General features: G+C 38.3%; 1 protein-coding gene across 1 annotated transcript in view; it reads right to left on the minus strand.

Annotated features, from left to right (window-relative positions):
* Positions 1–724: 724 nt before the first annotated feature.
* The window catches only part of LOC150085957 (cytochrome P450 3A8-like), a 170,193-nt gene continuing 158,174 nt past the window's right edge, over positions 725–12,743 (minus strand). Inside the window, exons 12-14 of the mRNA XM_090374754.1 lie at positions 8,045–8,188; positions 4,182–4,344; positions 725–799 (exon numbers count right to left, since the gene is read on the minus strand). Of these exons, the coding sequence (XP_090230880.1) occupies positions 725–799; positions 4,182–4,344; positions 8,045–8,188 (382 nt within the window). The remainder of the gene's footprint in view (positions 800–4,181; positions 4,345–8,044; positions 8,189–12,743) is intronic.

A 12,743-nucleotide genomic window follows, 5' to 3' on the forward strand; every position in this document is an offset into this window, starting at 1 on the left:
TGGATCCCAACTCTGTACACAGTTGAACTTGTCCCAACTAGAAATGTGCAATATCTCGAAAACAGTTCACTTTCGGACCCATGTTTACTAGGCTTTTTTGCATATTGTAGTCTGTACAGTTCACATTTAAATTATTGACCATCACTTTTGAGGCACCCTGTATCCATGGCATCTTCTCTTTGGCCAGCCTTATATATAATAAGCAATACCATGTTTCTTGAACAAAATATGCAATTAAACAAATATTCAAATTCAAAATCATTAAAATTATTTATTTCTTAAGTTACAAACAGGCCCTAAAAATTAATTTTCTGTTTATACTCTGGGACAGCCACACAGAGGATTTTATAAGGTAAAAAATACACTACCATATTTTGTGGTTCACACGGATACAAACAAGTGACATGATAACTTTGTATTGGTACACTAACCATCACACCTCATCTAACCAATGAATGTTAAGTATCCATGGCATCTTCTCTTTGGCCAGCCTTATATATAATAAGCGATACCATGTTTCTTGAACAAAACATGCAATTAAACAAATATTCAAATTCAAAATCATTAAAATTATTTATTTCTTAAGTTACAAACAATTCCACATAAAAAATTATAAAAATTTCTTTAGTGTATTATATCCCATAACAGTACTACGATGAAGGATTACTTTCCTTTGTTCTTTATGCAATGTGACTATTCTCAAAGCTTAAGAGATTTCTGAATTTTATCTTAATTCCACTTTCAGGGTTATTGCTTTTGCTTGCTGCACATTCTGACCATTGTAATAATCAAGTGGCACCTGTTGAAAAGAAAGAAATTTTTAAAAAAGTTCTACTGCATAAGCATCTTTAAGTAACAAAATTTTTGTATATTACACTACTTCACCTGGAATATACTTGAGGTGATAGTCAGGCTCAGCTATTTAGTTTACAAGGCCCAATGCAAAATCACAAGTAGTGCCCACCAGACTACGGCATAGGTTATACCCACTAAGGGGATGACAGCAGTGCCTCTTCTGGTGAGTACCACAGTTTATGTCAAATCCAACTGACCCTGTTTCCCACACTAACTATCACCTGTAATAGAGGAATATGGCTCATATGTCTAAAAATGAGCAAAAAACATTGAATTTTTAGGAACAGACAAGAGTCATGGCAGAATAATGAATGAATAATTCCAAAAAGTTATTAATAACTAATAATAAACAAATCTTTCAAGTATAATATAATGTCTGAACAGCACAGGCTATCTTGATAAAAACAACTGAAATGAAAACATTTCACCTGGGGAATCCAAACTTATTCCTGTTAGAAATAAGTTTAGAATCTACTTACAGTCAAATCTTCGTATAACATGGTAGTTGTGTTCCTAGAAGCTCTCATGCAATATAAATAACAGGCCTTATGGGAAAAATAGGGTTAGGTGCTGACCACACAAGACTGAACACACATTTATTGCCAAAACATTACCAAACACAATTAATAATCGTAATAAAAGACGCCTATTTTATTATTGTTATTATATAATAAAGTATTGCTAATGCTTTTATCATATGCAAACTTGTTCCTGATCTCTTCATTGTTTGATTTTTCTATCCAAACAGATAACAGACGTCCCACCTCTTCCAATTCTTTGTCTTGATCTAATGGATTTTGTTACACTTTGAATTGTTTCTGCTATAAAAGCTGGTTTTATATTCTCTGCATGGGTTTGTTAAGGGGAAGTCTTTTCTGACCAAGTTGATTGGATACTATGATGTGGTCACAAAGGAACTGGATGCAAAAAATAATTTTGATATCATATACTTGGATTTCAGGAAAGCTTTTGATACTGTTATACATGGAAGACTGTGTAACATGGTAAGTTTCTGCTATGGATAAAGGGATGGTTAAGTGGGAGAAGACAGAGTGGTAATTAATGGACACTGCTCTTTGTGGACTTGTGTTATTAGTGGAGTCCCTCAGCAGTTCAGTGCTGGGCCCATTGTTGTTTCGTGTATTTATCAATGATATCGATGAAGGTATATCAGGCTTAATGTCCAAGTTTGCAGATGATACAAAGGTTGGCAGGGTTGTTAATGACAGTAAACACAGTATGCTACTGCAACAGGATCTAGAAAAGTTAGGCAGATGGTCTGAGAAGTGGCAACTAAAGTTTAACATCAACAAATGCAAAATACTGCATATGGGTTGCAGTAATCCAAGAGAAACTATGTATAAGTATAGTGCGAAAGCATCAATAATACATAGCCAAATCTGAATGTACAGAATATTAGCAAAGCGGCATCGTTTTAAGTTATATCTCATATTGTGAATACCTTCACAATGAGTTGCCATGATACTGCACTACTTCGAATAAGTAATGCTTCACCTGATTATTCTCAGATGGATACCACCCGGACAGCACCGTTTCAGGACTATTTTGTATTTGTGTGGGATAATAACTCGACTATCCGGTTGTCCTATTAGACTTAGAAAAGCAAAAAAGTAGAGGGAAAGTAATAGTAGGAGTGGAAGAGGAAAAGAAACGGTGTAGAAGAATGAAAGGGACAGTAACTCCTTCAATTCACACCACTCAAAAACTCAAACTCCTTGAATAGGCAACGCTTCCACAGTGGGGAAGACTGTTGTTACCTATTCTTGGAAACTCCGGACATCATCAGGCTCCCCCTGGTGCCGTTTCAGGGCTATTTGGCCCTTCTTCGGTGGGTGGGTAGGTACCCAAGTGATGCAATGATGGCAAAACAGTTATGAAGTATAACTCCACAATATGAGAGATGCCTGATGGTGTAGGATGTATTTTGAATAAAATACATCCTACACCATAGCTTGAGGCTTATGCCCTAAATGCTTTATAGCCCAAGAGAAACTTACCAACTGTGTGGAGAATGAAAAAGATCTGGGGGTAATTGTGCAGTCAGATATGAAGTTCTCTGAGCAGTGCAGATGGGCTGCCAGAGCAGGTCATGGAGTTTTGTCAATGATATATAGGAATTTTTCTAGTAGAGACAAGGAGGTGATTATCCCCTTGTATAAGGCAATGGTCAGGCCACGCCTTGAGTACTGCGTACAGGTCTCATATTAGGAAGGATGTAGAGTTGCTAGAACGAGTACAGAGAAGGGCAACAAGATTGGTGAGAGGAACAAAGGGGTGCTCTTACCAAGAGAGGCTCAAGTCCTGCAAGTAGCAGCATCTGGAGCCTAGGCACCTTGCAGGTGCCTAGTCTCCAGAGGATTTTTCTGATTGAGGTGTATAAGGCCTTGAATGGTTTAAGCAGGCTCAATATTGATGGGATACTTCAGCTTGCTCAGATTAAGAACCTGAGGGGGCATAGATTCAAATTGAGGAAAGACAGTTGTAGAATAGATGTGCGAAAGTTTGCCTTTAGCCAGTGGGTAGTTGATTGCTGGAACAGACTTCCATCTGTTGTTGTGGAAGTTGATGAATGGGAAGGGTAAAATGGGAAGGTTTTTTTTTTTTTTGTGGCTGATGCTATATAAGCTTGCTTTCTTGCATCATATGCCTCAACTAATGCTAATTGCTCTTAGCATTGTCTCATTTAGGCCTGTAGTACGCACAGTATCATGTGTTCTTTCAATCTGTTCAAAGTGCTTCACAATTTTGTATTTTTTGAAAATATTTTCTTTTTCTCTCTGAACCTGCAGCATCTTCACCAGAAAGCTTCCTTTTCACACTTTTTTTCAAGTATTTTACTCATTTTTAGGGAATAAAAAAAAAGAAAAAAAAAAAGGAGGCAACTTTGATATGCACAAACAAAGCAACAAGCATGTAGCAACTGAGTAAACAACGCAGTAAGTGTTTCGTTCAGCTGGGGTGAATCCGCTGTTGTTGTTATTTGGTTTTTAGGAGCATTAGCAACTAAGGCCATATTGCTCCGGGATATGCGGTGGTCATTCCCTGACCTTTCCACATCCTCCGTATTTGGTGGTGACGGGGTGAATCCGCACATTCGACTGCCACTTCTTGTAAACGCAAAGCTGAATTATGCACAAGTGAATTCGTGTTATTTGCAACATCGTAAGGCTGTTTATAAATCGTGTATGATCGAATTCATGCAGTGTAAACGTGTTATGCGAGGATTGACAGTATTTCTAATATTTCTAACAGAATCTAAAAATCGTACTTTTCAGAGACTAAGAAATAGTCTAAGCAAAGCCTACCTTAGTTTCAGAACACACTTGGAATCTTACGCGTTGTAACAGTGTCACCAAACATATCTTGATTTCCATCAGAGCCAACCTCATCCCAATGCAATTTCTTGGTCCTGCACCAAATGGAATGTATGTATATGGATGGCGTCCTGCTTTATTATCAGGGAAAAATCTGAAATTAAAAATAAAATTTTAAGCAAATCTCTATCTAAGTTCAAAATAAACTAAATATTGTAACTGGAATATAAAGCTACTTCTAGAAAATAAATTAATATGCCAATTTAAGTCAATAAAATAGCAAAAATTTAAGAACTGTTATGAATATAAAAACTGTTATCAACTTCATTCTTTCTTTTTGGTGATAGTCTGATCTACTGGTGAGTGCTTAAGCTTTTCTGTTCTTACTGTTACTGCATTAGGGCCTCCAAGATGTGTTTTGTTGCTTAGAATTTGGCTAGAATTTTAATTAATGTCTGTCTTCGCCTGTTGCAGTAATTTGTATTACGTTCGAAATGCAGCACTGTTCATGGCTGTTGTATCCAGGGGCCCTCTGAGGAGACTGGATGCAATGGTCATCTGTTGTTGTTTGTCTTATGTCTATTTTCTTTTGTGGGTGTTTTTTTGTGTATTTTAATGATTATTTCACATTTTTTTGCCTCGGAGTTTTCTCAAGTTGGCACTGATCTAAATTTATTATTTATTGTCTTATAATTTTGGCTATATTTGCCCTTTATTTAATATTTTTCTAAATTTTTTTGACACGTGCCCACCATGTTATTTATTTGTTTCTTTGCTCATTTTCTGCTCTTTTTTTTTTACATATTGCTTACACACACACACACACACACACACACACACACACACACACACACACACACACACACACACACACACACACACACACACACACACACACAACCAGGGACTCACATCTGGTGAGTATGGGCTTGGCACAACCTGGGTCCTGAGCTGGATATCATCAATCTTCTCTTTCTTGGTGATTCCCTTCTACTTCTGACTCTTGTTTTTTCTCTCTCTCAGGGTAATTCAGAAATTTTTTTGGCTGATGCAGCATAAGCCTTAAGCTTCCTTACACCATATGTAATGCTCCTAAAAACCAAAATAATAATAATAACGATGATGTTACCAACAGCAAATTCAAAATGGGAAGCATTCAAAGAATTTATCTTGGAAGCTACTAGGCTTTACATACCAACTAAGAAATATTGTTCAAGGTTTAGGCCTAAATGGATGTCAGATGAACTAATTAGACATATGGCAGAGAAGAAAAATGCATGGGATACATATAAATTAATGGGTGACATGGAAGCCTATGATAGATATAAGCTGGTCTGTAACCAAGTCACAAAGAAGATTAGGCAGGTTATGAGAAATCCTTGGCAAAGGATGCAAAGAAAAACAGAAAAGAGTTCTTTACCTATGTAAACACTAGAAGGATATGGATGAATCAGATTGGTCCACTTGATATTGATGGTACAACTGTTGATGATTCTGCTCAGGTGGCTAAGAAACTAAACGAGTATTTTGCATCTACATTCACACATGAAGAGTTATTCAGGAAGGGGAATGCCAGAGGTGAAGTAAACTCTGACAGTGAGCTATATGATTTTGTAATAACTGAGAGTAAAGTGGAGGAGAAATTGTTGAGGATAAACATAAAAAAGGCACCCTGGGTAGATGGGATCTATCTAGTTATATTAAAGGAGGCAGCAAAGGAGGTAAGCAAACTCTTAGCCATAATTATGAGAGCTTCTTTGGACTCAGGGGAGGTACCCATAGACTGGAGAGGTGCAAATGTGACCCCAATTCACAAAGGAGGATCAAAAGCTGAAACAAGTAATTATAGACCTGTGAGTTTAACTTCTCTTCCATGAAAATTAATGGAGGCACTGGTTAAAGAAACACTGCAGGATCATCTAGACATGACTTCAGTTATGGCTCGGACACAGCATGGTTTTGTTAAGGGAAAGTCTTGCCTTGGCAGACTTCATTGGTGTAATGTGGGGGAGCCCCATCATGCTGGAACCACATTGAGCGGCACAACAACTGAGGAACATACATGTGCTTCTTCAATAAGTTCGGGCAAGACTTGTTGTAGAAAGATCAAGTATGCCCTACTGTCCAGACGAGGGGGGGCAGAAGGTACGGTCCAATGAGGTGGTCTCCAACAATGCCGGCCCAAACATTGACAGAGAAACGGCGTTGAGTTGCATGTGTTCGTGTACTATGGGGGTTCTCCAAAGCCCACAAATGGATGTTATGTTGATTGAAGGTTCCCTCTCTTGTGAAACTTGCCTCATCCATGAACAATACGGATGCAGCAAATGCGCTGTCTACCGCACTCTGTTGAAGAAACCAAGTAGCAAAAGTCCTCTGGAGTGGATAATCCCCAAGCTCCAATGATTGGACGCGTTGCAGATGATATGAACTCATTTGGTTTGTTGACAGTATCCTCCATACAGTGGATTGGGAAATACCCAATCGTTGGCCTATCGCTCGAGTACTCGTACTCAGATTGCCTTCTGCAAGACGTAGGACATTCTCCTCATTGTCTGGCGTCCTCATCGTTTGCTCTCGATTCATGGTACCTCTCGTGAAACAACCAGTCTCACGTAACCTTCTGTGCACACATGAGAAAATCGTATGATGAGGTGCACGCCTGTGCGGGAAACATTCCTGGTACAAGCGCAGAGCGGTGTGCCCGTTACAGTCCGCAGCTCAATATGCGAGGTGAATGTCGGCCAGTTCAATGTTTGAATACTCATCCATCCTACTGCCTCAGGAACCGGTTCGCAAATGCTGACTTCCAGCGGGATCGCTGTTCACGCGACCTCTCGTTCAACGTCCTCTACCGCATGACGAAGGCATTTTGGACCCTGAAATGCTATGTGATTCCGATTCGTCTTTGTGCCTCCTACACCTTCTGCAAGTTTGTCGCACTGGTAGTGAATCACCCTGTATATTATTTTATGTGATGTGATGTGTTGTTTAATCTTATACAATATCCAACAACAAAAGATTACAAATGTAAGCTGTCACTTACATTCACACTTTATTTTTATTCTTCTTCATATAGTCTTCCAGTTTACACACACACACACACACACACACACACACACACACACACACACACACACACACACACACACACACACACACACACACACACACACACACACACACACACACACACAATTTAAGTATTATGATATTTTTCTCTAAGGCTAGTTTATAAGTAATTAAATTGATTGAACATGATTTAAGAACTAAGATCACTGCTGAAAATCAATTAAACCTCAAAACCATGATAAATATATATTTGGGTAAGTATATAAATTGGATGACTGCTTGAAATAGTTATATCTCAGTGACAGTATCCTAGTGAATCCACAGAGTACACAAGTAGCTTTTATTTTTCTTTTATCTTTTGAATCTATCCGAATATCTGCTTTGTCAATTTTAGTTTAGGTAAGGAAATTTGTGAAATGATTTACAATTATTTATTTTCATTCACAATTTACAAGCTGGGTTGGTGAAACAGGCAGGTTTTTTTATTTATTACATCACATTAGGTTAAGATATTCCCAAGCAGTTCTAAGAAGCAATGGCAATTAATAAAATCACACATCAGAGCAATTAACTGACTGGCAGATCATGCAAAGGGGTGGAAGTGAGCCACCTTCAGAAAAGCAGTTGGCTGAAAGAACCAGGGTACAATTAAGTTACATATAAGCAAATTGCTTAACAGGTTGAGTTTTCTAGTTACATTACAGAGAAAAGAAAATTAATGACTTCGTTTTTATTTGAATGTGCCATTTTCAAAAACTGGCATCTACCCATAATTAACTCACCTTTCTGGGTCAAACTTCTCTGGGTCAGGATAGTTGTTGGGATCATGGTGGATTGCATATATTGGAATAGTTATAACCATGCCTTTTGGTACTGTAATTCCTGTATCTCCAAGTTTGTAGTCTTGAACACACTTCCTCTCAGTTCTAAGAAAATGCAATATGAAAGCTTAAATTTGTGCAGTCAAAGATAATATAATATTCTTTTAGATAACATAGTATCTGCCTCAAATCACATTCATCAATACACTACCATCAATAGCATTGGAGTTGAATGAAGTTTACATATAAGAGAAGTCAATTATGGTTTACAGAACTGTAAATTTCCACTTAATGTTGACTTTTATTTTGCAATATAAGGGGTGGTTATAAAGGAGGTTTGTACAATAATGTAAGAGGTAAGCATAAGACAGTTAATATACACAAAATGTCTGCAGTGTGTGTGTGTGTGTGTGTTTTGTTCCAGAACTTATGACAAAGGATCTTTTTTCTTTAAATATCAATACAAAGTACCTGTTCAATTCATCTGCAATATTTATTATTATTATTAGCACCATATGGTGCAATAGCCTGAGGCTTATGCTGCACCAGCCAAAAAAAAAATTCCGAGTTACCCTGAGCGAGAGAGCAAAAGTTAGAAGTAGAAAGGAATCACCAAGAAAGAGAAGAATGTTGATATCCAGCTCAGAATCCTGGGTGTGCCAAGCCCACACTCACTAGATGTGAGCCCCCTGGGGTTAATATCAGCTGTGTTATTTAAAAGTTTCCCCCACTCATTACATTAAGGTCTGATCTGATGCATTCTTCTCTTCTCTGTATTCATACATGTAAAAAAAAAAAAAAAAAAAAAAAAAATCCTTGTCCTTACTCTTTGTTTTCTTAGCCAGTGATTTCTCTAATCTGCCTTTGCCAGCCTAACTTTTGTGTACTATTAAACATCAATTTGTAGCTATTAAATTTAGGCTTCAGCATTTTTAGTATTAGTACTAATAGTGGCAAATGATGCAAGCTTATACAGCATCAGCCAAAAAATAAATCCCTTTTCACTTATTCATCCCTTCCAACAGTTTGTCTAGTTCTACCTTGAATTTATTCAAACTATCCACATCCACAACAAGATGGAAGCTTGTTCCAGCAATCATCCACCCATTGGATGAAAGTAAATTTCTGTACATCTGATCTGCAACCATCAGTTCTCAATTTGAATTTATGCCTCCTCCTCATGTGTGTAATCTGAGAAAGAGAAGGGATTTCATCAGCATTGAACTTACTTAAGCCATTCAAGGCTTAAGTACCTCAATCAGATCTCCTTGCAGGTGCCTTGTTCCAGCTGTTGCAATTTGCAGAACCAAAGCCTTTCATGGTAGGAACACCCTTTTGTTCTCCTCACCAATCTTGCTGCTCTTCTCTGGAGGGCAATTGTTCTAGATGAATTTCTGGCCTGGGATCTGGGCCCAGTGGAAAGCCTAGGCTTTCCACTGGGCCCAGATCCCAGGTTTTGATTCTCTTTGTAAAATGATTTGATTCTCTTTGTAAAAGGAAACACAAGAGTGGTTGTAGAGTAAAAGATCAAATGCTGCCCTCATGCAACTGCAGGAGTGGGCACAAACACACATGCTCAGGATAGCACCTCAATCCATACTTTTGAATGGAAACCTAACGACATCCCCACCTCAAATTAATATTAATGAAAAAAATCATAAAAATAGTATCAGAACTAAAATACCCAGTGGTCATTTCTGATTCAAAATTAACTTTTATCCCCATTTGGCATACTTGGCAAAAAAAAAAAGTGAGAAATTACACAGGCTGACTGGGACTCAAAAAGGACCCTGGCAATCATATACCGAGCAGCGTTCTTGCCTGTCATCATCTATGGTGCCAATGTGTGGTTTACCCTCATGGCCATAGTCAGAAACAGGAACAAATTAGAGAATTCGGAGAAAAATACTTCTCATTATCACCAGAGCAAGTTGCACTGTGAGCACACTGGCACTGCAGGTGCTGGCTAGTGCTTTTCCACTTTACTTGGAAGTAGCCAAAAAAAGGCTTATATTACAGACTTAAAAAGGGCATACCCACAGAATTTCTGGGAATAGCCCTTGATACAGACAACACTATCAAGGCTGAAAGGAAAAGAATAGCCACAAAGCTCCATGAGCTACGGCAAACAAATTGGGAGCAGGAAACCAGAGGTCTGGTTACCAAAAGATTTCTCCCACAGGTGGCAAAGCCACCAAAGTGGTCCCCTGGACTCTTTACTACCTTTATATTGACAGGCTCCCTAAAGGTGAAATTAATCTCCTTAGGGTTGACTGATGACCCAAACTGTACCTATGGTGAGAGTGAAGCCTGGGCACACATTCTATATGAACGTATAATTTATGACATCTCCAGAACCCAGTAAATAGCACAGATTGGCCCCCTTCCCAGGGAAGAAGAACATCTATTCATAATGGAAGAAGAAAATTATAAAGCATTCACAACCTTCAAGCAGAAAGTATTCAAAATGTGTAGATCTATCCAAAGAAGGGCAATTCAGCCTCCTCCTCACCAGCAGTTAAACAGTAATCAATAGCCAAAAATGCCCATGTCTTTCACCACACACAGATGATGACTAAACTGTCAGGATAGCTATATTCAACTTTCTGACAGTATCCTGATAAGACTAAATCAGATTAACCAGGGTACCCCAAGGACTACCTTGCCATGTGTAGGGACCGTGGGCCCCACACCAAATAAGTAACCATGTAAGGTAGAGAGAAGTGCAGGCAGACAGGGAAGCAGCTGAGCTGAAAAATATTAGTAAGCTAGTAGCAAGGGAATACAATGTAGAATGAAAGAGTATGAAAGGGCTGGGCACCGAATGATAGTGTGAAAAAGGCATTATTGTAAAAGGGAATGAATGTTAATTTTAGTGAAAGAGAGTAACCCAGTATAAGAGCAAGAGAGAGTGAAAGAATGTTATGGTAAATGCAAATGGTAAAGGAGTGAATGTAACAGGAAGAATAAATACATATTTAAAACAACTTACAATAGTTTATATAAACTAACAAAAAAAAATCCTTATGATTTATGTGTTTCAAATAATTAAACAGTTCCTCGAAATTTTCTTCATTGCCAAGAATATGAAATAAGGTTAAGTGTTCCTGTAAGTTGGACAGGGAGATAAAGCTTGATTTTCTGACTACTGAAAGTTGGGGACATTCTATGAGGATGTGTTTTATTGTTAGCTGTGACTGACAAAAGAAACACTGAGGAGGATTCTCTCCCATAAGCAAATACAGGTGAGTTAGATGCGAATGGCCAATGCGGAACCATGCTAGAATCACTTCTTGTCACCTGCTTCTCCTGGAATTAGATGTCCACAGTTGTGGCTCTTTTTTATCTGCAGCAGTTTATTATTGGTTTGAGTTTTCCAAAGGAGAGACCATTGTTTCCTGCATGTTGTTTTAATGACAGATTTGTGATCTGTGTAGGGAACTTTTAGTTGTCTGGAAGGTCCAGAGTTGGGATGTTTTGCAGCAGCATCTGCACGTTCATTACCTGAGATGCCAACATGACCAGGGATCCAGCAGAAGGTAACCTTCTGATTGACTGTTTGATAGTGAAATAACTTAGATCAGATCTCTTTAAGAATGGGGTGAGAGGGAGAAAAAGTAGATTGAATGGCAGTGATTGCACTTAAGGAGTCTGTATATATCAAAGATTCCTTGATATGGTATTTTTATATTATCTAGAGCCAGTTTTATTGCAAATAATTCTGCAGTATAGATTGCATTCAATGGAAAGAGACACAGCTACTGAGAAGGTGGAAGAAACTGCTGCAGCACCTACAGCTGTATCTGTTTTGGAGCCATCCGTATAGATATATACTTTTCCTGAGTTTTCCAAAGAATGCGATTTATGGAGCTGTTGAAAATTTGTATTAGCCAGGGATGTCTTCCCCCATCTTAAAAAGAAATTGTCACAGAGAGGTATGAATTCAGTCCAGGGAGGTTCAGGAGTACCAAGGTTTTGGAAGACATTCTGAAAATTAATGTTCCAACTGATCATGAGCTCTTGCAGTCGAAGCCCTGCGGGGCGATTCTCATTAGGTTTATTTTGATATAGCATGGTGTATTTAGGGTCGAACAAGTGCTGCCAGCTAGGATGTGATGGAATACTCTTAATCTTTAGTGCATAGTTACATAATAAGGATTTTCTCCTTAGGTGCAGTGGAGGTTCATTTGCCTCAATATACAGGCTGTGGATCAGAGATGTTCTGAAGGCTCCCACAGCTATCCTAAGGGCACTATGCTGTATGGTGTTTAGACGTAATAGCGAACTGTTCCTAGTAGAGTCATAGACAGGTGATCCATAATCTAAGCATGATCTTATTAAAGCTCTGTAGAGATGAAGAAGAGAGCTTCTGTCAGCACCCCAGGACATAGTGGAAACGGCTCTTATGATGTTCAGTTTTTTTAAGACACATGGTTAAAAGGTAAGAATGGGAAGCAAAATTAAGTTTATTATCTAAATGTAGCCCCAACAGATGAAAATTGTTAGTGACAGGTATCAGGCTGTTTTTTAAAAATATTTCTGGATCCGGGTGGAGTTTTCGTTTTTTACAAAAGTGAATGCAGTTGATTTTTTTTCGGCTAAAGAATAACCATTCCGCAGTGCCCATGATTCTATTTTAGCTATGGAAATTTGAAGTTGT

This window comes from Mastigoproctus giganteus, chromosome 5, assembly GCF_048544385.1.
Source record: "Mastigoproctus giganteus isolate SK-2022 chromosome 5, ASM4854438v1, whole genome shotgun sequence".
Lineage (NCBI taxonomy): Eukaryota > Metazoa > Arthropoda > Arachnida > Uropygi > Thelyphonidae > Mastigoproctus > Mastigoproctus giganteus.